The sequence below is a fragment of the Amblyomma maculatum genome, chromosome 2 (assembly GCF_055883805.1).
Source record: "Amblyomma maculatum isolate TAMU_Amacu chromosome 2, ASM5588380v1, whole genome shotgun sequence".
NCBI lineage: Eukaryota > Metazoa > Arthropoda > Arachnida > Ixodida > Ixodidae > Amblyomma > Amblyomma maculatum.
Window position 1 is genome coordinate 31,635,884 of NC_139345.1, and position 27,576 is coordinate 31,663,459.

Sequence of the window (27,576 nt, forward strand, 5' to 3'; positions counted from 1 at the left end):
TGAGTGCATCCCAGAATCTGCCCCAGACATGTGGCTTGTAGTCCCTGTTAATGATGCTGAAACAGAGTTGATGGAGCTTCAGGAAAATGCAGCAATGAAGGCAAAGTTTGCCACTGTAAGCCCAAAAGCATTCTGGATGAGGACTGTAGAAATGTATCCTCTTCTTCACGAGATGGCTGTAAAGTTTTGTTCCAGTTTTCTATGACATTGCATGCGAGCACACTTTTTTTTTCCCTTGCTTGCATACTTGAAAACCAAATACAGAAACAGGATGAATGTGGCTGCAGATATGCAGCTCTGTTTAAGCATGACCGCACCACATACTGACAAGCCGAGTTGTGATGCGGCACTTGTGTTTGAACATTCTTTGCCAGGTAACAATAAAAGGTAGTACATGTCTCGCACCACGTACACCATCCCCCCTCCTCCTCAGGTTGCTTTTATTGGTCCACAAAGGGTTCTCTGCACATCATGGCTGAAAGCATGTTGGTCGTGGGATTTGGCAGGGTGGACACTGCATATGTGTGGCATTGCAGTTTTTACTCCATTTTGCACAGGTTAGTTTGCCTCGAAACATTTTCAAGTTCATTGTATATACATTTGTCATTTGAAACACTTAGGTTTCTGGGGTAGAACGAAAGAAAAATCAACGCAGTATGAAAGAGCTCCGAACAAGAGTTGAAAGGGAGCCTCAGTTCGCAAGCCAAGCCAACGTTTCGACAAGGGGGCTTGTCTTCGTCTCGGCCCAGACGAAACTGCTCTGCTTGCGAACTGAGGCTGCCCTCCACCTTTGTTCATATGGGGGGTTTCGTATGTTGGGTTAAGTTTGCAAGAGATGAATTCTTTATGCATAGCCTGGCAGTATTTTCTTGGGAAAAGTGACTGTAAAGTGAAATATCTTTCTCTGCATGGTGATGCATTGAATAGGAGCAATGCCTTGGACACACAAGGGTGGGTTTCATGGAAGTCAGGTTGTGTTTTTATCGTGCGATCACAGTACAGGACTGTGGCATTCAAACTCCGATGTGGCGTTGGCTACTGTCACAGCATGAGAAGGAAATCAAGTACAGACCCAAAACATTGGGATTATTTAAACCTTATTTTGGTTGGAGACAATGCCCATTCCCCCACAGCTGAGTACCGTGCTACTGCCTTATACTCCTACTCATGTACAGACACAACACATGCATGCAACTTGTATAACAGTTTTATTGACTAGAAATCTGAGTTTAAACTTATCAACGGTGCTTGAATACAAGATGGAATACAAGCTCTTCAAACAAACCCAATCTTTTACTTGTAATTTAACTACAAATGTTCATCACTTGTGATAATCACAAAATTATTTATTTATAATGCAATGCGGGCCTAGCAGTGTGTGCTGTTTGGTAACAAAAACCAATCCCATTGGGCAATTTGGGAAGGGCTCTTTCAAGTGAGTACATAACATAGCATAGCATAGCATAGCAGGTACAATAAAAGATGCAGACAGCCAATTTATGTCACGGAGGACTGCCTTTTCCTTGCAAGGCTGGCATTTGTTATAGACCTAAGGGGAAATGAAATGCTTACTGTCTAATAGCATGGCAGCATGCCATATTTACTGCAACATTTTTTTTTTTTTTTTTTTGCTAATTATGGAGTGAAAACCCATCCTTTCCATTATAAATGTCTGCACCAGAGGCAGTTTAAAAGACTATTAGATAGCAGTTTTCTATTCAAAGCGAATACTTTCAGCGCTTATAGCACACAAGAATACTGATAGGCACAATAATAATTTTTTAAAACCATGTATTTTTCTAACATAGATAGCTATCAAAAGAAAACAACAACAAAAACGTAGAGCATGCATTGCAGCTTTGTCACATTCTCCAAGTTGTGTAGACCTTTTGCTCAAAATGGCAATTGGAAATAGGGGGCTCTACCCATATGTGAAGTTGACATATATATTTGTGGTGCATGGGGCTGCGAACTTCTGACTTTAATTGCAATTACGCCATTTCGCAGTTGTGGCTTCAAAGCAGTCATTTCGTGAGTGCATGCTAGAAAAAATGTGTCACGCCCCTGTGTGCTGTGTGCATTAAGCGTTGTAAATGGGCACGTATCTGTTTGTGCCTCATGATTGTTCCCTCTCGTGCTCGTGCCATCACACTTGGCTGCCTGATTTCGCCGGATAAAAGTAGCTGTTACAGCTGTAGTCAGCTCGAACTAATTTCGTGGAATTCACAGGTGCCTCACGTCTTCCAAATGGTGGACGTCCTGGTTCCAGCGCATCTGCGACACTAGTAACGTGGATGCAGACACCTGGCAGGTGCAGATGTGAGTGCCATGCTCACGCTTGCTCACGTCTGCTGCTGCACGCATGCACAGATCAGCTCTGGTATACGCGTGGAGCGCATGCCTATGAAGTGTCGCAGAGCTGTGGCCTTGGCTGTGTGCATGCTGTAGTGCCCTCCTGGAGAAGGTACATACAATCATAACTGCGTGATGCAAGTGTTCCACAGATGTTATTCATTTGAGATGACTACTTCGAGATTTAAAATGTTAGACAATAGGATGAAATAGAATTTTCGAGCGAATTCGCGACATTACTGAACTTGGTTTTGTACATTCTATTATCCTGTATAAAGATTTATAGACAAAATCCTTTTCTTCCGTTTTGGACCAGGCTCATCATCTGCCTTTACTGGGCCTCGAGCATCTCTCAAGCTATAGTTGTAGCTTTTCACCCGATGCCCATTACCTGTATGTTACTGGAAATAAATGTATTTTCAATTCAATAGCTTAGAGCTTTCACATTTAGAAAACCACTGCTGAAAAAGGTGTGCCGTCATGCCCAGGATACCACTGTTTTCAAATGAAAAGCAACAGTAGTGGCTGAAAAAAAAATCAGTAACCCTGCAGCTGCAAAATGCTTAGACCTCCATAAACGTAGAATAAGAGAATGAATGTAGCAGTGTAAGGAGCTAAACTGTAGCAAAATGAGGAAAGGCTTTTTTTTTTTTTTTTTTTTTTTGTGCGGCCCCCAAAAAGCCACCTGCTCTTGAAGCTGAAGCACAAACAGGTGGAATTCATTACTAATCAATATTCCCAACTTCTTGGCATAATCATTGATATGCTGCGAAACAAAACCCATCAACATGCACAAGAAATGGTTTTGGTGCAAGGCCTGTTCAGAACACACCCATAATGGCAATACCAACTAGTCCTTGGTATATATGTAGACATGCAAATCAGGTGCCAATTTGAAGCACAGAAAGAAAGAAAGAAAAAAACAACAGTTATGCTGACATGCTGGGCTGGTGGCCACAAGCTGCCCCTGACAAGCAGTGACAATACTATTGTTTTAAGACACAATTCACACCATAAGGGATCAAGGAGCAGGCACCCTCACATAAAATCAATATTAGCTCTTTTTTTTTTGAGGTCACCTGACACCTCGTGTGAAAGAAAAGCTGCAGTGGGAAAGAATGCATCTGGTTTTAATACAAGGTGCCATTCTTCAGCCCATGAATGTTTGCCTTTCAATAAACCCTTTAAATACCACCTGGACAATTCTACCGGGATGAGACAAAGGAAAGCTGCCAGACCACTTGCTGAAAGGTCGCAATGTTCAAGAACTTTCTCATTGCGGAGTGGGTTTCAGCTGCGCCTGGTATGGGTTGCCACAGGACAGTCGCTTGTACGTTTTTAAGAAGTTGCAACTTCAAACACACTTGATAGAAGTGGAGATAAATTGCTCCAGGAAGAAACTAGTGACAAAGATACCTCTGGCTGTGATGACATGGACCACAGTGGCGGCTAAGGTGATGATGGGAATGAAGACGAAGCAAAGGAATGCCAACTTTCGAGATACTTATATTCATAAACTTCTGCTCAATTTTCAGGCTCCACTCGGACTCTATGCATTGAACTTGCATTTCTTTACAGAACTGCAAAAATAACCCTCGCATTGCAATCAAGGTCACACTACATTTGGTTAAATATGTAGTTTCCTGTCATCTAGCAAAGCTACTAGGCTCACCCATTTGCCACTGCTATAGATACTTATTTGGATCTAGGCTGATAGTTTAAAAAAAAAAAAAAAATGAGGTATAAAACGGGAGTCGGCTGTTGCAGCCCTAATTTCTTTGCATACTGTTTCACAGTAGAAATGGAATGAGTACATTCACATGTATTATAATCTGCTGTAGTTACTCATTTGAAGCATTTACAGCCAAAATTTGCATCCATCACTTGCAATCAAATTTCTTAAGCGCACACTGCTATGCAATAGAAGTTGAACCAGTCCATCAATCAATGCACCAATACAATCCTATTCACTTGCACAATAAAAGAATATAGAAATAAAACTGGAATGAGTACATCCACAGCAGCTTAGCTACACCATACTACTGGCCCCATTAGCACCACAGGAATAACTGCTATGCTTGCTCCTCTGTACAAGTATATTACACATGCCTTATTTAGTCTACACAATAACAAGAGCTGCCACGACAGCTACCAGCTCTCCAATATTCTATCAAGAAACATGGCTGGCATCTTAACATGCACATGAAATCTATAGGGTAGAGCTTTATCACCTTTATATACCTGAAAACTACGACAAATACTAAAGCATCACTAGGTGCACTCCAATAGCAACTTCGAAAAACTTCACCTATCTAAAACTACGGTTGACAAGCTAGGCAATGCAACATGATATCAGATAAGGGTCATACACTGCTAGAGTATTTCATTCAGTAGCATGCGATTAAAGTGGAGCACTTAATATCAACCACCGTCCAGAATCGCTGGCGCAACTTCAACAAGATGACCATCTTAGCTAAGGTCATCTAATGACCAGATTCTTTAGCGTGTATGTGCAGTGGAGAGTCTTCCTCCACTGGCAGCGCCTAGTAAAATTGCAAAAAAAAGTTCTATCTTGGAGGATGGTAGCAGCCACAACCATGGGAGTAGACAACCACAGCAGGCTCACACCTTGGGCAGTATGCACCTGCAGGGATAAAAAGAGCCATGCGTTGTAGTGGGAATCAATAAACATTCTTCATCATGGTGATGATAACTGACTGTTTATTTATGCAAAAGTACCTAAGGCGAAACAGCGCCAGCGACTGGCATCAAATTAAAAATCGAGACTGCACAATCCTCACCATAAACAAGACTACTGCTGCACGACAAAGGCCTCTCTCACATCCTTCCAACTAATCCAATCCTGTGCCAGCTGCCGCAGTCTAATCCTTGCAGGCTTCTTAATCTCATCCGCTCACCTAGCTTTCTGCTACCCCCTGCTACAGTCGCCTTTTTATCAGTTACTTCTAGCAACCATCGGTTATCTTGCTTTGCATTACAATGTCTGGCCATGCTATGTTATACCTGTCATTTGACTTTCCATACCTCTCTGTATTGCCCTAAATTTAAGTTTGACCCTTTTCGTTCACCTTTACGTTTCTGCCCCATGCTTGAGTACCAGTAAGATACAGCAGCTATATATTTTCCTTTTGAGGGATACTGGTAAAATGCCATTCATGATTTGAGAATACTTGCCAAATGCTCTCTACCCCAGTCCTATACCTCTGGTTATATTTCATTCTCGTGGTCCAGATCTGCGGCTGCTACCTGTCATAAGTAGACATACATATTCCCTTACCACGTCCAGCACCTCGCTACCTATCGTAAATTGTTGTTCTCTTCTGTGGCTATTGAACATGTACCTATTTTGCACAATGCAAATGCAGACTGATTTCTGCGAGAATTAAAAAAGAATCTGTTCATATCTAACGCCAAGCAATGCTAATCTATGTATTTATCAAGTGTCAATAAATGCCTTTTTACCTCATTCAATGGCAAAAAAATCAAGCAGTTGAGGTCACACATTTTCCCGGATAATATGATCTTTAAAAAAGCATATCAAGGTTTTACTGTACAGTATTTTCCAGGTGACTGTCTTGATGGTATAGATGAGACAAGATGTGACTGCCACCTTGTTGCACCATGCAAGTAGTGTCAAATGAACAAGCTGTATATCATGTCATTAGTGCTGCGAAAAAGTGCTGGCATGTTTTAACACCATCGGCATGAAAGCAACGTCTCTGGACCAAATGCAAACATTAAATATTATAATTTCATTGCTGACCAGGAGCAAAAGTATCACCATCTCTCACACCGTGAAAGCAAATGATAGAGCATACATGCATAATCACAAGGCCCCTATTAAACAGATTTCAAACAAAGAACTTGCTGCTCTCAGGTTTCTGACCCAAATGATATCTATGGCGCAGAGTACAACCAAAACTCCTTGAAAACACAAATGAGCAGAAAATAGAAATTTCAATTAATGTTTCTCAAACCACTGTATCTAGCGGACATCTGTAAAAGCTCCGACAATACAGGATGTGATGTCAACTCTGCCCATCTCAAGCCACTGCCAGCATAAATCACATGAAAGGGCCCATTTCTTGCTCCTTCGCTTCATTGTACAGGACATTTTCTTCAGCTTCCTCATGTTCTCGATGAGATTGTTGCCTGATTTGGACAGAATTAACAGCAAATCACTATTTTCTGCAGCGAATAACAAACAAAAACTATATGTTTTGCAGAGGCAGCGCACTGGTAATGTGATTCTGCATTCGCCAGGAGGATGAATGCCATCTCATTCTGGGCAGCACAGAGCTTGCAAGACTGCCTGACCCACAGAAACTGCAATTATATATCTCGCTTCCACCCATAATGCAGCATCTAAAGTACTGCTCGATCTTTCAGAGTCATTAAGCGTTCATTTAAAGTTAAGAATAAGCAGCACAGTGCTAGTCATAGCTCTCTCTGCTCCATGCAGAGGAAATGCGGTAGACCACCAACGTTATAAGCTGCCCAGATAGCTCATAAGCCTGCGCATTTGGTTTCGTTTGTTAACGTCGAAAAGCGGCTCAGGTTATAAAAGACATCGAAGTGAATGAAGGGCTACGGAAATTTCGACCACTTCGGATTTTTTAATGTATACTGACATCGCACCTTGACATGGGCACCTTCCTTTTCGCCTCTATCGAAAAGTGGCCACCGCAGCTGGGATTCGACCCTGTGTCCTTGACCAAAGCAGTGGAGCGCCGTACCCACTGCGCCACTACCATGGCAGAGCACTTGCACATTTACAAGTGTGCTCGGCTTGGTGGCCGCTCATCAGGTGGGGTTGTAATCTTTGCTCACATTGTCACTCTCATCTCTAAGTTACATTCTGCAATGCTCAAAAGCATGGGACAAAACGAAAAATCTACAACTGCACCAACTGTAGACTACCAGCTAGCTCGTCTACGGTGCTGCTGAAGGCAAGCATGGTGTCATGTTTGCCCGCTCATTGCCCAGAAGTTCCCGTGTGTGACCCGACAGCTTTTCATGAGATGTCCAATATACAGCCATTGTTCTCACTTACCCTTCCCATGACAATACAGTACAGAATGCCGGTCTGAAAAATCTAGAAGAATGCCACCAGAACGTGCAGTGTTGAAAATACAGGTGTAAAGTCCATCTTCAGTACAATGTGTGTGCAATGACTAGGTGAAATGATATGGTATAGCTGTGGGGTGTGCCATCTGGAGCTGTTTAATGTGCACTGATATTGCACATTACATGGGCACCTTTTATTTCATTCCCAACAGAGCGAGGCCACCGATATGAGGCTGGTGTCAAACCTACATCCTCGGGATCGGCAGTTGCACGCTCTAACTGCTAAGCCACTGTGGCAAGGCATTGCATACAAACATCCTTACCCCCTAGGAGGAATGCTCATGCTTTGGCAGAGCAGTGCAGCTGATGCGCAGCCCTGTGGATCGCAGCAGCCATGTGCAGAATGCTGTGTACAGCTTTCCTGCCACCAGCACCAGGACAAATTGGTGGGCCAGCGCCCAGAGCCGGTAGTGGGGACCATAGAATGGGTCCGACACGGCTGGACAGAGCATGCTGTTGAGGTTCACCTCGGTCACCTGCGCCAGACATTTTCTCTATAGCGGAAATTTTTTCCCACAAGCTCTGAAAAAGTCCTGTGGCCAACTCGTCAATGCTCTTTTGGTTACAATGCTCACCAGACAGGTTTCCAAGACAGGTCATCTGATTCATTTTCCTTTTTTTATATGCTAAGAATTCTTACAGAACCTACTGCATTTCCTATGTACGAGGCGAGATGTCTTTTTCTCAGAGTTCTTCTGAAAAAAGGTAGGTCACACAAAAAAGGCATATTGACCCGAGCTTGAAGATGTGCATGGCAGCTTCTGCAATCATGCAATTTTGTCGCACTTTCTTACAAAAGGACCCTTGAAACGTTTTCATACTGCTTACCAAACTAAGCAGTGGATCTTATACAGCGCGTTGCGTAATTACATGCTTGCTGCAGAATGCTTCTTTCAGCTAAACCGCTGAATCCTTGCTACCCCCATCGCCTCTCCCTTTTGTTGTGACAAAGTTGCTGCAAACAGCATAGATGGCGTCACCGGTGTCATTGTTGGGGCAGCGGCTTTCTTTGCTACTCCGCCGCTGCATACAATGGGAACATCCGACTTCTGATCAAATCGGGCAACTAGAGCAAACAAATTTGGTATAAAAAAAATACTGCCGACCAAATGCCATTTCTGTTCGAAATTTGAGCTACCAGGATTCAGCGGTTTAATTGAGAGAAGCATTCTATGGTACACATGTAATTACGCAACACGCAGTACAACAGTGTGACTTAAGCATGATCTCGGGGAGAAAACTGCCGTTTACAGGATGGTGCTACCAGTAGACCACCAAAAAATAAGGTACACTTGTCCCTGTCCTCATAGGCATCTACCTTATTACTGCCTTCATTGTGAAACCTACATCAATAAAAGGCCGTGCAAATGCTTTCGTGGGATATAAGCAGCTAAGGCCAACATGTGCCAAGTGCAAGACTAAGCTCAGTGTTTCAGTGAACAGTTAAAGAAATCCGCCTATTGCAGGAGGATGTGGCGCCATGATGCTAGAAGTGGTGGGAAACACATTGGATGGCAGTGTAGCAGACAACACGAAAGCGCACCATGCAAAATGGCCACGCCAACGCAGGTAGAAAGCGAAAGCTCCCCCCTTTTTCTTTGCCTTCGGGGCGGAAAGAAGTGACAGTGATTGCAGTTTCATGTTCACGCAGTATGGGGGAATGTTGCAGCGTTTGCACAATCCACTCATAATGCATGCATATACTGTCTTCGTATTGTAAGAACGTTTAGCGCGGGCCATGGCGCGAGCTGTGTTCGACATGACAGAATGAGACTCTCTCAGCATGCAGATTCACGACAGACTTAAATTTATTGTAAAAACAAAAAAAAAAAAAAATCGAAAGGCGAGCGCAGAGGCAGAGAGAGAGAGAGGGGGATTTCAAAGGGAAAAGCAGCCAGGGGTTTGTTGATGCTGCAGAGCTAGGTGGAATCGTCTCCTGTGACTTACGGGCAGCGCATTTGCGCGGGGCGTCTTGAGTTACCGAGCACAATACGGTCACCGCAGCGCCGGTATGGTGCAATGGACATCGCTTCCTCCTTGCGTCATCTACAAGCGTGCAACTATAGGATTTCATCTACGAAGCGGCACTTATCCACACCCCAAGAACAGGGCATTGTCCCGGCCGGAATGCACACCTGCAGGAAACGCGCGGCATTTTTCTGGCAATGGATGATTCAGTGCTGTAGAACGGACGTGGTCGCAGTGGTGAAAAGGTCCTTGATGCACAGAGCATGGTCATTCTGTTGTGAAAGGATCCACAACCTTTCGGCCTCCACAGCGATGTCTGTGGAATCAACGACTGCATGGTGGCCCATCTCCTACATATAGCATGCGCATATCGGTCAGGAACCAACGCTATTCTGCGTCCAGAGCGCTCCACTCCGCAAGTGAACGAGCATGAACCCTCCAGGAGACTCACTTGTGCCCGACGGTTTCCGTGCCATTGCAGACGTCTAGACGAGGACAACAACTTTCAAGCTCCCTAACAAAGTGCAGCTGACTGCGTACACCGAAGGATCAAAATCCGAATGCTTTGGCGAGAACGAAGACGAGCTTGTAAGGTAAAAAAAAATGATGACATTGTGCGTCGTGCTAGAGTGTCAAGTGCGTCATATGCTCCGAACAGCAAAAACACAGATACTACAGGTATGTATGCATCTAAAGAAATTGTGCATGATGAAAAGTACCTACTGGAGTTCACACCCAGCCTGTAACGCACCAATGATAGCTGCAATGAGGATTTGTTCAGTGCGTGTGCTTTATGTGCGACGGAGCCTGATGGCGATGTATTTTGTTGTTTGTTTTCTTTATGTGCGAAAGGGCCAGATAGCACAGATATCACAGACGGTTGTGTGCACTAGACCGTAATATTTAGCATGTTTTATCGTGACTGCCGCCTGACTAACAAGAAAAAAATACGGCGTTTGCTGTGATGCACCGCCGTTCGTGAGCCTCATGACCAGCTCAACCACTCGGCTCGCGAACGGCGGTGCATCATTTTTTTTTTCTTGTTAGTCAGGCGGCAGTCGCGATAAAACATGCTAAATATTATGGTCTAGCACACATAGCCGCCTTGCGCTACCCGGCCCCTTCGCACATAAAGAAAACAAACAACAAAATACATCACAATTAGGCCCCGTCGCTCATAAACCAAACACGCACCTAACAAATCCTCATTGCGGCTATCACTGTTGGGTTACAGGCTTGGTGCTAACTCCAGTAGGTACTCTTCATCATGCATATTTCCTTTGGATGTATACATACCTGTAACGAAGTGTTTTTCGCACAGTCGAGAGTACGTAGTCAGTTGCTGAGGTCACCCATTCACATCTTGACACTTGGTAGCCCTAATTTAAGCTTCACGTCGTTGTTGGTTGCGGCTCGCCGAAGGGTACCTGAAAAATCACGTCTTGCACCCCGGCACGCCTCGAGAGTGGGAACCGTACACGGCAGATGTGGTTGGCATCGCTTTGCCAAGCCCGCGACGGCCACCGTGCAGCCAGCCCCCGTGCACTGGCGACGACGAGAAATGCCATCGACGCCGTCCAATGTGTTTCCATCAGTCGTCACTGGGACTTCGCGCATGCGCATAGAACTCACGCAAAAGGCGGATTCCCTAAAGATAGGGAATTCGAAACAGAAAAACAAAAGTTCTCAGTAGCAAACTCTCAGCTGCGGCAGATGTAATTTACTGTAAAAATTCTTCTAAATAGTGAATTAGCAAAAATGCACAAGCTTTTTAATTTACCCAGCTCGGTGATTAGTGCCAATGGGGAGTTCGAAGCTGTGGACAAGATGATGCCATGTCATTTTTTGAAATTTAAAAAAAAAACTCATTTTCTAATGCCTTGCAGCATGTGTCCTGCAGCACAAAGAATGTCGTACATAGCTACTGCTGACCTGATGAAACCGAAACAGTACAAAAGAAGAAAGTCAGTTATGAATTGCTCGGTGGTTATAGGTTAGTACCACATTGTGATTCATCTACAATAATTTTTTATGCATCATTATAAAAATAATAGCAACACTGTACTAAAAATTCGGTGTCTAAACCACTTTAACCCTATTTCTTCGAGCACAGTGCACTCAACATATGTATCCACAGCTAATCAAGCAGCCCTATAGTGATGACTGTACACAACAAAACCTCAGGCTACATTTCTGCATTCTCTTTGCATATATGCTGATTTCAGCATGCAATGAAACATCCGATCATATGGTGTAGTGACACGCTGACTGTTGTTGCTAAGAGGCACTTATACTCAATGAGGCAGTGAACCCACTAGCTACTTCAAAAAGGCAGGGTAAAACATCAACAGCTGTAAAAAATTAGTTTATCAAAATCTGCTATTATACTAAATGATCTCCAGCATTCCTGCCACTAACAATGCCATGCAAACTTTAGCAGATAATTCTAAGAAAAAGTACACCACTCACTTCATAATTCAACCACTTCTGCTGCGGTATCTGGACTCTTGGTGCAGGCAATCCAAATGCCACTGATTCCATGCTGCCCCTCATGTATGAATGAGACTCAGTTCCTAAGATGGCAACCACGAACAGCGCCAATTTCTGGCTAACTTGCAATGGTCCATAGATTCCCAGCTTAAACAGCTTCACCGCTCCATTAAGCCTCTTCTCCACAGTCTACTACAATATCAGTGTGCACGTCTGCCTTTTCTTTTCTGTCTCTTAGAGGAAGCTTGGAGCAACACAGGTGGTCCCATTACACAAAACGTCACAACACTGAACTTTATCATTACACCTAAATGCAGACCTAAAGAAGATAGCATTTCTGCGACACACCTCTCGTCAAATTTTAAACAATCCATATGCTACCACACAAATAACAACAGGCAGCAACGACCTTTGCTGACCATGGAGTTGCACAGAACCAATGTAACCAAGATGCTGGTGAGCTGTGATGAAACCACCAACAGTGCTGCCTGAGTACTCACTACAGCCATAGTTAATTATTTGAAGTTGATCACAGCTTTCCAGCAGAGTTGAAGTGTGATGATGTGGCTTCAAACAATATCACACATGCAAGAACCTGCTTGTCCCCTAACAAACATCGAATGAATGCGTTATAAAGTCTCAGTAGCCATCCACAATTGAAAATGAGACAAAGCTCTTCTTTTCCAGCATCCCTGATAGCTGCCCATTGGGGCTCGGCCAGCTTACCAGTGCAAGTGCTTGGAGGAGGAGGAAATGGTAGAGATACTGCAGAGCGAGGCTTAGCAAGGCCCAGCTGAGATCCCCCAGAGGTTCGCTGCTGAACACACCACCCAATCGCATCAGGTAGCAGGGCACAGCCAGCATCAGCCCATGCTGCACCCAGTATATTTCCTGCTCCAGTGGCAGCAGACGTGTGTTCAGCACCGGAAACAGCAATGCCAGCAGGGGCCCATTCATCCAGTGGACGTGCACTCGAAACAGCACAGTCAGCAGGCGGGAGGTCGGGGGTGCTGCCAGCATTATTATCTGTTGCAGGGAGAGCAACTATGCTTTTCAATACAAGACTCTGCCGTAAAAGCAACGCAACAGATGGCCAGCTTCTACAAATCAGGCAAAAAAAGTAACAGATGACAGAGTGAGCAATCCTGAGCTGCTGAAATTGTGCCATAGCTGCATGATTGATTAAGCCAAGCTCTGTCACTTTAAAGCTCTTAGTTCCTTGGCCACTGGCCTAGCTTGCCACATATTGAAAGGAAACAAGTCCTCTATATACTGCAAAGCTGGTGCCTTGATACTTCAGAATGTCTCATCTAGACAACCAACTGGGCTAGCTTTGAGAGCAGAAACTGCTAATGCAATGGTGTTTAACCCTCACCATGTGCAGTTGGGTGTTCAAGAACAAAGCTAGTAATTTTATCATAAGTTTGAGGAGAGGTTTCCCGGAGGGACCCTCCCAGTGCTCAAGGCAGCCGAACAGCACAAACTCACTATGACTTTTTGTGCAAGTGAAGCGCATAAAGCCAATAAAAAGAATGTATGGCATTGTTCCTCAGAACTTTCATAAAGCAAGTGACAAAGAATAAAAACAATCACATCATTAGCACAGATTTGCATGCATTCCACAGCTCCGATTTAAAAAGCAATGTTATGAGATGATGCGACGGCAAAAGCTGTCACCTGTACACAACATGAGGCAAGAAACAGCTACAATATTGTGAATATGATGCACTGCCTGCAGAAAAGTGCCGAAAAGCATACAACTGTATTAGCCATTAGATAGTTCAGTAGCTTGAAAACAAAAATAAACAAAAAATAAAACCGACACCATTTCTAAACTTGAAAATGAGTATAATCCTTGTTGCAACTGATTGTGCACCCTGCTATTCAGGATTGCATGACAAGTGCTTATGAAACAGACACTGCTCGCTTCTTACTGCCAAAAGCTGTGCAATGCCATCTCTGTTCCCAAAAAGCACTGGAATACTCTGCCCTGCTTTTTGGTTTTGTCTACTAGGTATATTCCCTGCAAACATGCTACCACATAAAAACAAATATCAGCACGGCTGTTTTTCCATCCAATACTTCTTTTTTACAACCCACACTGAAAAAGCAGGTGTCATGAATAAGCAAGAAAAGCCACAGCAGTGTCTCATCCCAAATGATGTTTGCACAAGTTGTCGATGTTTGATCCTAGAAGCCAAAATGCATGCTATGCAAGCACCATGCTCAAATAAATGGCACAGCGCTTAAACGGCTGCTTCCGGTTGCATGCATGACGCTTATCAATAATGCCTGGTTTGAGGTAGCCTGCATCTGAGCATATGCTGCCATACTGATTACATTGCATGCTGCTTTACCATCATGCTGATTCAGAGCTGTGACCACCAATGATCACCAGGGAAGGTGCTGCAGGCCACAAAAACAAAGTCAAGATAATATGTCTCAAAACATTTTTGCATGCTGGATCTTTTATGTGCAGCAGTTAGTTTCTTCCCCAATAGAGGCCAGCATATTTGTCATTGTTCTTTCATTCATGTATCATTTATCAGCATGAATACAGTGCACTCAAGCTAGCAGTGCACTTAATGCAGCAGTGTGGTGCCTGCTGACCGCTCTGTGGGCACCAGTGCATGCGCCAAATATCCAACGGGGACAAATCAAGCATCAGAGTTCGCACTATGTGGCACTCATGCTTTTGGAGTTGGCACATGCATCAAAGTTGTGGCTGAGAGTGGCTTGGAAAAGCCACCGCTGATCATAAGAGGTCTAATTCCGTTGCTGTTACCGCTAAACTATGAGAGCTAAAGTTAAGGTACAGTTGCTTTCTGCACCACTGTCGGCAGTGAAACAGGCTATGTGACAGCTTCCGCAAGTCTTTGGACAGCTAAGTTGGCTTTACGGCACAACAAGCAGTGCACTGAGAGCTAGCTTCCCCACATGACAGCAGTGGTGCATTCAAAACAAGCGCCCGACTAAAAGCTACTTTCAAGCAGACTCTGCCGTTCATCCTGTCCCGCAGTTACACAGTGTTAACGCTGCCAGCATATGCCCAAGGCTGCACAGTTGACCCTGCTCGACACGTGAAAAGCAATCGTACATAGCAGTGCTACCAGGAGAAATGACTGCTGCAGTTGCTGAGCATGCAGGAGTTCAATAAACATGAACATTGCTATACTTTTGCATGGCACCTTCAAGGAGATATTTGAGAGTTCAATATAAGCAATTATTTAATATATCTGGGATCGACGGCAATGATTTCACATTAATAGCTCTCAAAAAATAGAATGTGGCTGCTACACCAGATTCCGCAAAAAAAGAAAAAAAAATGTCTAAATGTGACTTTACAGGGAATTATGAGAAACTAGGAGTCATAGTCATTATGCTTCCCACAATGCTGACACTTTGTCAGACAATAATATTTTTAAGTAACAGTGGGCTCATTTTGATGAAATACTGTCACATTTGATTGTGTCAAGAAATGGCATTTCAATTTCATCCTACTCTTTAACCCTACGCTCTGCACAAGCATGGTCAAAAGGCTGTGGAACTGCCATCGCACTGCAGTTTAGGGGCAGTAAAAGTGAAGCACCGCTTCATTTATGCTTTGTCCTCACAGTTTTCAGTAGCAGGCCATGCACAGCGAGGATGCAGAATGAGAACAACAACATCAAAGTATTGTATCCTTGTATACCCTTCACGAGGGCCGAATTTCGGCAATGACGAGCATACAAGAATCAAAACTGTGTTGTACGAACAATCTTTCCAAAATACCATACTAAAACTCATGCCGTACTTGAACCTGCCACATCAAATAGATGTGAGTAGCACTGAGTCTCATTATAAACTTAAATTATTGCAGGTCTTATTTACAGATGCCACACTTCTGTGCCTCCATTTCTTTTTTTGTTTCTTCAGCATACGTGGGCAGCACATGAAAAGTGAGGGAACGCTCAAGTGAGGGAAGAGGGGATACTCAAGCTTTGCCTCAAGAGTAAACATGAAGGGCATTTAACATCGTCTTTTCATTACAGATATTTTTAGGCAGTTTTTCTTTTAGTTCATTTTTGAGGAAAGGAAGGCATAGTACCTGTCTCAATTCTCAGTAGACAACTACACTTACAATTAATGGCACACAATCAGAGGAACATATGTAGTAGGTTCGAACTTTTATCGTAATCTAGCTTCCAGCTTGACTAGCAGATGGATGCTAAATGGGAAGGGAAGTGGCATGATGCCACATTGAATGCTGCATAAAAGAATGGTTGCATCACAATTTTGACACAAAATCACATGCATGCAGCAAAGTTCGATTCTGTGGGTCTACAGACTATTTCTTTGCTTCCTGCTGATTTCTGCGTTACAACTACAATGACAACTCCATCACCGGCTTTTCGACAATGCCGCCCTTATACTATTGCACAAAAAATGATCAGTCTGTTCCTGCTTGGGCTTGTGCTAAACTCAAACTGTGTCTCACGAACAAACTGCTCGAAAAGCGTGAAAGGCAGACCCCGCAGTAATTTCAATCTGTCACACTGATGAATGTGAAAAGTGCTGTGCCCAAGCACGAATTATTAAACTCTATATAAAATGACCAGTAGGTTTCATTTGGGGTTCAGTGGTGCTAAAACCCCTTACAGAAATTTTACTTTGCAAAGAAACAGACATAAAATGGAGATGCTTCTCTCGGAATTTATGAAGAAATATCTCGTACGTTATATCCATTATTTCATCATTAAATGTTTCATTTGCAGAAAACGTTTAATAACATTTTGAGCTAGCATTAAAGGCCTGTGCATGCACAATAATTTCAACTCTGAGAAAACTATGCAAATACTGCACTATATCACACACCACCCTGCAAAAGAAAGACATGCCCCACTTTTGCAAATGGCATTACCTGTAACATGGTGATGACATGGCAAGGGTTGAGGATGTAGATAACAGTGCGTGAAGAGAATTTAAAGCCCAGCTCCATGCCGAACACCAGACACAGCAACACCAGCAAGCACCGCTTGCCCCCTCGATCCTCACGAACTACCTGGGGTGCTGGAGGCACCTGCATATAAAGGAAACCATGATGCTCCTGAAATATCACATATGCCGACCTTGAAACACCAAAGGCTTGTTTTGTAGTAAATTCATGGCATTCACAAAGTAGTGTGCAGGAGCTAGCAGCCAAGATTCTAAGAATTCGACAGTTGCATTTCAGGCAGCATAAGTAAAGGGTTGGAAAGAGTAAATTCTGCATAGCATTTCTTTTTTTTTTCTTTTTAGAATGATGCAATCATAAAATTCACCTACACCCAGCAATTAATATATAATTAATTTCTTCTCTGGTGCAGTTTGAGTCTTGTTTCCAGCAGCCAACTGCTACATGTTGTGCTAGGTTGGGTTTTGTAATGAAAGCTACGCTGCGCTAGGTTTTCAAACCGTCGGTGTGGCACCGTGCCACATGACTGTTTCCTCGCAACTGGCATAAACTGAGCTGGGCCAGGAGTTGGAGGAGGAAAAAAGAAGAAGAAGGAGGAGGAGAAGACTACGGAGAAGAGGGAAAAGGAGGAGGAGGAGGAGGAGGAGGAGGAGGAGGAGGAGGAGGAGGAGGAGGAGGAGGAGGAGGAGGAGGAGGAGGAGGAGGAGGAGGAGACAGATAACTCAGTAGTTGGCAGAGGCGATCAAACATTGTGACAGCGGCACATTAAATCCAGGTGTCCTAAGAAAAATTCGCTGCAACACTCACAGGTTCAAGCCATGCTCAAACCTCCACATTTTTTTATGCATAAGCAACTGAGGCTATCATGCACCAAACATGCGGTTAAAAATGTTTTGTAATATATAAATTGTAATTATTTCAATCTATATTTTGTTTAAGACATTCACTTCTTTTAAAAACCTACAGCTGCAGGACAGATCAATAAAGGTATTTTCACTCAGAAGCAACATTAGATAAGAACAAACGTGTTCTTTGTAAAACAGCATTAAAATGTTTTTTTCTTAGCATTTCAGGTTCTCAGCAAGATAACAACCAAAATGCGGTTTACAGTTAGCTGACCTGCAAATGCATCACACAGGATATTGTGCTGTTTTAATAATAGAAAGTTTTTTTGCATAAAGTGCATGTATGCATGCATGCATGTATGTGCATGTGTCCCATGTGGAGACAGCATAAAGCCACTCCCTTGAAACATTCCTGCTGTGTACATGACTTTGAATCATTTAATATAGGCTTTATCAGGTGCAGTCTGTCACTTACCACAGTGTTTCAAGTAGAATGGCCCTGCCTAAAGCTTTGTCTGAGTAGTGGCCCGATCCCGCTGCAACGTCTCGCCCTGTAGCACCGTGATAGAGTAGCCTATATTTTGCACCATTACAGGTTGTTTCCGTACTTCTCTGAAGGTTACACTTTGTCTAAATTTCAGCGTGAAAATATTTTTTTTCTTTTTCCATGCTGCTCAGGTGTGTGAGTAAGCAGGATGGCTGCCTCACAGTTTATACAAAGATGTTGTTAAACTCCACAGCTATCAGTTTCATGTTCGTGGGAAACTTAGCGGCACAAGTGAATAGGCCTCGGTAGCTTTGCGAGCCATGGCCATACTTTTTATATTTGAAGCAGTGTCGCTGGCTGGGAATTTGTAGTCTTAAGATTTATTTCAGTACGCCCCACCTCCTCAGGGTCAAGTAGTATACTCAATGCAAAGGGCACAGTGTTTGGTTATGAATGATTGATTCTGTGTGCATTTGTCACAGTTTGCTCTTTCAGTCTATCTAGAAATTTTCGGTCACGTTTTTTTTTTTTAGACATCTTCAAAAAGATGCTGCAAACCATGCTCAGTGATTGGCAAAAGTTAAATAAACATAGGCATACCACCAAACCAAAGGCTCTTACTCCTAAATGTATCTTGTATTAATGGCTATGCAGCGCATTTAAGAGGTCTCAATTAGCTAGCTTCTTTACCTTGTACACCTATTCCCATAGCATCGGATTGAGTTTTAGAAACAATGAAAAATCAGAATTCTTACATTATATATATATATATATATATATATATATATATATATATATATATATATATATTTTTAATATTAACTATGGACAGCATGGAACCATGAGAGAGTGTTCCTTCAAGAAGAACTAGGCATTTAGTTAGGTGCATTCCTGTTTAGCCACACAAGCTTAACCCTTGCTGCGCAGAAGAAAGAAAAAGCAAAGAAGAAAGGAAAAGACAGGAAAGTTGACAAAAAGAGGATAATAAAGTAAGAGATGGAAGGGGGGACAAGAAAAAATATCTGTCGGTTTGCATCGACTGGGTCAGCCGAGAGGTGCTAATGACACGAACATGTACCACGAGCGTCACTGCCACACACAAGCCTGGAGGCTTCAGACATCGCACAATAGACTGCGAAGTGAACCCATCTCATGCTAAAGCACTTTTAAAAAAAACTCGACTGGTGCCACTTCTAAATAGCATAACATAGGCATAGTTTCATACCCTCAGTCTTGAGCCAATTTCATATGTAGTGAATAAATATCTATTTGAAATAATTCTCTTTCTGAAGAGTTATTTGATTATTTTCATGTAAGATATGTTTGGACATACATAGCATGCTTAGTTATCTTTTTTTATGGGCACTCCTGGTAAGGCAAACTTCAGATAAGACAAACAAATTTTCTGGTCCCTTAAAATTCATTTTAAATGAAGTCTACTGTACATGATTTTCATTACTAACACTGATGTGAAAGAACTTCTGACTGCATGATGATATATATGGCAGTGAATTGTTCCTCCTACCTTCAAAATGCATTGTTGAGATCACAATAAAAGAGACACCAGCATTCTGCTACTGTTTAATGACGTTAACTGGCTTTGTACACTTGCTCTGCAAAATGCTCAGTTATCAACACTCTGCAATGGTGGATGCTGCTTACAGATTGCCAAGTTCTGGTTTAGGACTGCTAGAGTATATGAAAACCTACATTATCAAGTGTGCTTAACACCAAGCTTGTTATGCGTGGTGATTTCAATTTTCCGGGTACAGTTTGTCTGGTTTCTGCTGGCAGAACTGATTCACTCAAAATTAGTTTGCCAAAAATTGCACACATATTCAAAGAGCCAGTATACCTGTGTCAAATCTTGTCTTTGTATGTAGCAGCATCACCAGTGAAATTCAATGCTATGTTGTCGATGGTCTTTCTGATCATAAAGATACAAGATCAATTGCCATATAAGGAAACAGAAATCTCAGATGTGTTTAATAAAAATTATAGATCGATCTTCACAAACAATAACTCCTGCCTATATTATTTTGTTAATCTGAATGCCTATCTACCATTCATGACGTGGCATCATTTACTGAACCAGGTGTATATCAATCCACTGAATTTGAACAGGAGTAAACCTCCTGAATCAGACGAAATACCAAACGTCTTTATAAAGAAGTATGCAGAATGGCCATCTAAAATATCTTTAATACATACCTGTCATCAGGTTTTGCCAGATTACAAGAAATTTCAAAATAAATTCATAATTTAAAGATGGAAACTTAATTCAAATTATCATTCAATAGTCCTAAACACGTCTTGCAGTAAGTTTGTGAAGCACATCATTCAAAAGCATGTCACTGTACTTTTTTATGCCTAGTTCTACTCTTTCACCTATTCAGCATAGCTTAACTCTTCATTAAACGTCATAGCATGCTTCCTAGTCAGTTACAAAGACTTTCTTTGTATCTGGCTGGAATCATACCTGACATCTTAACACCAATATGTTAACATTAAAGAACTTCCTTCTTTCTTACCATTTGTATCAGGGGTACCTCAGAGATTTTATGTGGAACCCTCTTTCTTTCTTTCTTTCTTTCTTTCTTTACATAAATGTCATTATTGATCATTGCAGCACAAAGTCTGTTAGTATACTGACTGTCTATGTATTCTGCTTTACATGATGATCAAGCTAAGCTGAATTTTGAACTCAGTCAGTTGAAGTGGTGCAATGTGTAATCTGTAGAATATGTAAATGAATTATACTAAAGGTTAGGTTAATAGTTTATGAGGTATGCTGTTCCAAAGTGACTCAGGTTATGACAGACACTGTAGTGAAGGCTTCCAGGCAATTTCAACCACTTAGGGTATTTTAATGTGCACTGATATCACACAGTACATGAGCACCTTGCATTCTGCCTACATTGAAATGTGGCTATCACAGCCGGGATCAAACCCGGACCACCCAGCTTTCATGATAAAAGTGTTCCTGTGACCATTGCTAATATGAAGTATCATAATACTACTTTTACTATACGCCTTTCCAAGCTGCAGTGCATCAAAGACAACGGATGATCAACATCAGATTCAGACTCCCAGACAAATTTTTGTGGTTATGCAGTCAAGGCTATGGGGCCGGAGCTTTCGTTACGATGTTAATATACTATGTAGTTCTGGCACATCTAGCCTCGGTTACGGTTTTGGTTTCTGTTCAGTCTTTACTTGAAATAATAGTTTTCAAGCCGTTAACGGGGAAGAAATGTATTCTTTGCACCATTGAAGGCCTAAGTGAACAAAAATTTGTGGTTCATGAATATCCCACGCTATTAACGTTATTGAAACAATCGCATTGCAAAATCGAACAGAAACTGGAGATTAGAAACAGCAGAAGCAGCTGACGTAAGCTTTGCCAGATTGCCAATGCCATCAATGTGTACAATAAAAAGAAAAATTTAATAAATAGAATAATGGTATAGTTAACCAATTATAACCAATCTAAAATAATAATTAAAATATAGGAGGAAAAAATGAGTATGATAGCCACTGCTACCAGCCCGTTTCAAAGGGGAGGCTCCTATATTCCATCCATTCATCCACAGTGTAGTGTATTGATATTGAAATGCACTACAGGAACGCTGCAATGTTTGTTTTGTGGTACAATCTTGATGTAATAACAATGTGACTGTTTCCATAATGGTGTAATATTCCAGACCACGATCCGCAAAATGTCTGAAAGGATTACATTCTGCCACGCAGTGTACTGATTGCATTTCGGCTCTGTAGCTTTGGCTGCATAGTCACATGCAGTCCAAACTGGTCATTACTTTAACAACTGGCCTCGGGAGCATAATAGCACAGAATGACAATTTGTAATACCTAGCAAAATGTGCAGAAATAGTGCTGTGTGTGTTCTCATTCATTCTCCTCTGCCTGAGATAAGCTGGAGCTTAAAAACATGAAGCTAGTTTCAACATTACAGGTATCTTGCTCGTCACCTAACTGATGATCTGCAGACATTACTACACACACTGATAATAATGTTACATCAAAGTAACGCTATCTGAAGTGATTTCTTTGCAATCTTCAATCCATGTCAAGCTTCTAGCATATGAGTATCTCACTTTACGACTTCTAAATAAGGTAATATGGGACCCATTTAATTCTGTTAACATCAAGGTGCAAAATAAAGCAGCCATCTTTAAACAGTATGTGTGGCATTATGTTTGTTACTGAACTTATAAACAGAACAGGTTTATGAGCACATTAGACAGAAATAAGATTGTGTACTTGTGTTTCTTGTTTAACTGTGAAAAGTCAATTAGACAGTCATACCCATAAACATGCTACGTTTTCTTCTGATCATGCTATGAGATGAAGAATTCCTTACACTTTGCTTCCTTTACAAAGAACAGTTTTAAAATTCTTTTTTCTTCAGTCCATAGTGTAGCAAATGATCTTGGCAGTACACAGTATATGGCACATAGGTTTTAACGTCTCAAAGCAACTGAGGCTATCAGGGGTGCCATGGTCGAAACCTCTGGATTAATTTTGACTATCTGTGGTCCTTTTAGCATGTACATGAGCACCTAGCATTCTGCCTCCACCAAAGTGCGGCCAGAATCAAACCCGCATCCTTGGGACCAGCAGTCGAGCATGTAGTTGACATGGATGTGTGTATAAATTTCAGACGATCATTGAATTTAGTACACATCTAAAGGATGATCCCTGTCATTTATTGCTATAAATGCACTCTACTTAAAGTCATGCATTTAAGTTTTCGTGTATTTCAAGCTTTTCAGGCATCTTTTTTATGAATCATTTTACTTTCATTACATTTATTAATGCAAATCCCCCTAAGGCCGCTACAATAGTGCTAGCAGCGTGGTAATAAAATTTAAGTCTACGGGTGCACTTCTCCTAGAAATCTCCTATTCTTGATATGTATTACTGTTATTATCATTATATTATTATTATTATTACATTGTTTTTCCGTCTGCTACATGCTTTTGATATGAATGATGCCTTGTTCCCCCTTCCTTTAATGCTGCTTGAAATAAAGTCTGCTTAAGTGGAGCAAATGCGAAAGCATTTCTCTTAATGCTGCTGAGCAAGGGACTCAAAGCCACGATTTTCTTTGGGACATGAACCCATCACCATTGCTGAAACTCAAACCTTTGACCATGAACACATGAAATTCTGTGGGATATGAGCCCACGATCCTCTTTGGGACTTGAACCCATGGTCTTCTTTGGCACTCGAACCCAAGATCTTCTTTGGTACTCAAGCTCATGACCTTCTTTGGAATTTGAAACCATGACCTTTATTGAAACTGAAACCCTTGACCATACTTGAACCCACGACATTCTTTGGGAATTGAACCCATGACCTTCTTGGTCCTGCAGACATGCTTTGATGACAGGCTCTGACCACACACTCTGCCAGGGCCAGCACGATATGAATCCCCCTTTCCTACTCCACCACCTCTTTCCTCCTACACAACACTGATGAAATTTGTGCTTGAAATCTGTGAAAATTTGTGATTGACATGACTTTTGGTTTCTTCAAACGAGATGTTTAATTTGGTACTTTTCTTAATGTGAGTTCTTTTTAAATTTTCTCTAAGATGGGCCTTATCCAGAGTATGCTGTTTGTTGCAAGTCATGGAGCATGGTTCTGCATCCCACTTCTCAGAAAGATGATCATAACAGACGCATAACTTAGGGAGTCGTGGCCAAACCTCTGGCATTTGAAACAGTGAAGAAGGTTTGATATTAATGCATGGGCAGAGACCTTTGTGCACCCAGTGGGTGCAGGAGGTGAAGGTGAGGACCAGGGTCCATATGACGAGTTTGAGCTATTTTCTCCCTGACGTCATCTTATTGATAGAAATGCTGAAACAAGAAGCCGAGCTGACACCCGGTTGTAATGTTTCTACCAATCAATGAGGGCAGATACGGAGAAAACAATACAAAGTCGGATACAGACCTTGCTGTATAGTAGGTATTTCAGTGTTATCATCGCGGATTTCGATTCCGAGTGCATTGGTCACAATCTATTTAGAAAGTCTGAGCATTTTTTTCTTTTGTTAAGTACCGCCTGAAAACATACTGCACACTGTATTTGAAGATCTGTGTGGAGTCATAGCAATTGAAAGTTCATTTATGCTTCAATGCTGCAAGTTTAGATTGCTAAGTATGAACAAGTTATTTTATGATCAATGGAGGTGCTGTGGCAGGATCCTTGACATGTCGTGTTACGATGAGTGAAGAGGAGGTGCTTGCTTCAAACTGTACACACATTTACTTAGTTAATTACACACGGTTATTAGGTGCAACCAGCACAAGCCATACTTTTCAAAACTTGGGTTTGGTTTGCTTTTAGGGTTTAATATCCCAAAGCAACACTGGCTATGAGGGGCATTGCAGTGGAAGGCTTCAAAAACTTCATACCAGGAGTTCTTCAATATGCACTGAGATCGCACAGTACATGGGCACCTTGAATTTTACCTCCATCGAAACACGGCCACCATGGGCATGGGTGTGAGATCGCCCCCCAAAATTTTCTGAGCCCCCTCTTTTTAGCCGTTTCGGGATCAAACCCACACCTTCAGGATCAGCATTATAGTGCCCTCACCACCGAGACATAGTGGCGGGGTAAAATTTACTAAATTGCGACAGTCGAGGGCTAGCAGAACCAAGGCAGTTCTGCAAAACCATCTTTCAAATGGCTTTTTCAGTAACCTTGAATAGCTTAAGCAATGGTGCTCCATTCCACAGTATAAATGCTGGGCTAGTTGGTTCATAATGCATTAATGCATAATGATTAATGTTGTTGGTGAGCCTCGTCTGTCTAGTCCTGCATTCGTCATTGCTAGTTACACTTTTGTAAGTACCCATTCCAGGTCGTGTAATAGCCTGACGAGAAAATGAAAGAAAAAATTTGATGTTTTTGACAGACGTTCCTTGCCATATGCTCTCGTCAAGCAGTATGCAACAAAGAACTTAAACATTTGGTTTCAAGGTTTTTTAAACATCTGTGGGTGGTGTATATGCCAGCTGCTCATAGCCACAGCAGGAGCCTTCTCCCTCCTTCAGAATCTGTGGTGAATAGAGGTACCCTTCGTCCTAGTGCGCCCTGCCACGATGACTCAGCGGTTACGACCGCTCGACTGCTGACTCCGAGGTCGCGGGTTCGATCCCAGGCGCGGCGGCCGTGTTTAGATTGCAACATATTTCATGTGTCCCAGACCCTTCATTGATTCCCAGATATTTGCCTGTGCAGAACCATTCAGTTTGAGAACGATTCACACAATGACTCCCAGTTCGTACCATTTTAATAACCAACCCTTTCACTGATGGACGTTACCATTTGCCCCGTTAGGCTAAAACATACTGGATTGAAAGACGTGTCGTACTTTTACTGACTACTTGAAACATGTCTAGTCGGTGTGCGTATTCATGACGTTGCGGACGGCACTGGTTACCCACCTGCAAGCGGCGGCAGCTCGCGAATGCCAACACCGATGCCCACAGCACAGCTAGGGCAGTCTCCCAAAGCCGCCTCCTCCCGGACAGGAACTGGGCGCACTCGGGTCCCCCGTTGCCGGCCAAACTGTGGTTGACGCCCGCGTAAGCCCACTCAGATACGGCGAACAGTGACGCTGATGCTCCACTGCTGCCCACTGAGGCACACATTTTGTCGCTAGCCATGAAGTCTAATTCAATGTTTCGGCGCCTTGTCAACTTGTGTCTGTGCACCCAGTGCAATTACAAGGTCTTCTGTGCAACGCTGCAATCAAGGAGCAGCAAAGCCGGGTTGCCTAAGTAGCGTCACAACATAACCATGCTTCAAAAACAAGGTGCAAAAGTTTATAACCACGGAATAATAACGAGCTACACATGAAAGCATCGACTGGCAGCGGCCACGCAGCGAAGGTAGCCGCTTGAGTGGCAATCAAGAGTTGGCAATCACCCACGGATCGTACAATTCACGCCATTTCCTTTTTTCTTCCATAGATAGTTTCTTGAGGCAGTCTGGATGGGTGGATAAGGCTAGATACTTTGAATCCAACGGCGGAGCGCGCCACCTATTTTTTGGCGTAAATTACGAACATAAGACAAGGTCAATGCATAAGACGCACCCAAGGAGATTATGACTATTACAGCTTCGTTGGACGCTCCTCTCATAATTAAAAATTTTCAAGGAAAAATTCGGTATGCAAGACGCAGGAAATGAGATTTTACTATGCGTGATTGCGGAACCATCACGAAATGTTCCGTGCCTATGGAGAACTCGAGAAATGGTAATAAAAAAAAAAAAAAGGCAACACACACGCCCCAAAAGTCTGGCGCTCAGACAGAGCTGCAACACTTTCCTTTCATTCAAAGCCGTCAAAGGTTTCATTTTTTGACGTGCTATCAAAAAATTGTTAACCCTGGAGGAAAGCGAAAGTTGTGGCACTGGTCCGTTAGTCTGGACGGTTTTACTATGCCTTCCTTTCTTATAAATTAATCTACAATTGAAGCTAAATGTTCACTACGCTAGGTAGAGCTGGTCTTCGCGTGGCTCTGAATTTGACTTTCAGGTCACCTCGACCTATAGGTGCTGGTGTCCAGGATCCGTGGTGTACACTCTTTCCTTTCCCCAAAACCTAAAGTACCGGCCCCGTCGCGGTGGTGCAGAGGTAAGACGCCCGACCACTGTGCCGGCCGGAGTACCCGGGTTCGATCCCGACCGCCGGCGGCTGCGTTTCGATGGAGGCGAAACGATCGAAGTGGCGTCCGTGTGCTGTGCGATGTCAGTGCATGTTAAATATCCTCAGGTGGTCGAAATTACTCCGCAGCCCTCCAGTACAGCACCCCCTTTCTCTGTTTCCGCTTTCCCTCCCACCATCGAAAAGACCACGTGGCTCCTACATGGGCATCTTAATTCTAGACCCCAGTATCACTAATCGGCTCAAAAAGATTAATTGGTTCAACTTGTACACCAGTATCCGGGTACACAGGACGCACTCATTAATGAACTTCAATAACGATATGTAACACCACAGACAATGGACCGCTGCCAGACTACATTGGGTTGGATATAGTGCGTACCTCGACAGCGACATCGAGGTGCAGAAGTGTGGCACGCGCTGGGTCAACTGCGCACAGGCACAGCGCCTGGAACGAACGGAATAATCAATAAAGTTCTCGGAAATCTGGACCCTACATCGATCCTCGCCCTAACGGAATTCCTCAACCACCATTGGCAATCAAGCACCCACCTACAAAGCTGGAAACATGCCAAAATTACTTTCATACCTAAACATGGCAAAAAGCTATAGCGCTAGAAAATTTGAGGCCCATCTCCCTGACCTC

At 42.8% G+C, this 27,576-nt stretch overlaps 1 protein-coding gene across 1 annotated transcript; it reads right to left on the reverse strand.

Moving 5' to 3' along the window:
* Nucleotides 1–4,069: 4,069 nt before the first annotated feature.
* Nucleotides 4,070–26,257, reverse strand: LOC146198286 (transmembrane protein 164). Its single transcript, XM_084593704.1, has 5 exons — nucleotides 25,705–26,257; nucleotides 16,859–17,017; nucleotides 12,685–12,984; nucleotides 7,764–7,976; nucleotides 4,070–4,996 (listed from the first exon to the last, which is right to left on the reverse strand). Exons 1-4 carry the CDS (start codon nucleotides 25,924–25,926, stop codon nucleotides 7,767–7,769), a joined length of 891 nt encoding a protein of 296 aa, XP_084449830.1. The 5' UTR covers nucleotides 25,927–26,257; the 3' UTR covers nucleotides 4,070–4,996; nucleotides 7,764–7,766.
* Between the last annotated feature and the right edge of the window lie 1,319 nt (nucleotides 26,258–27,576).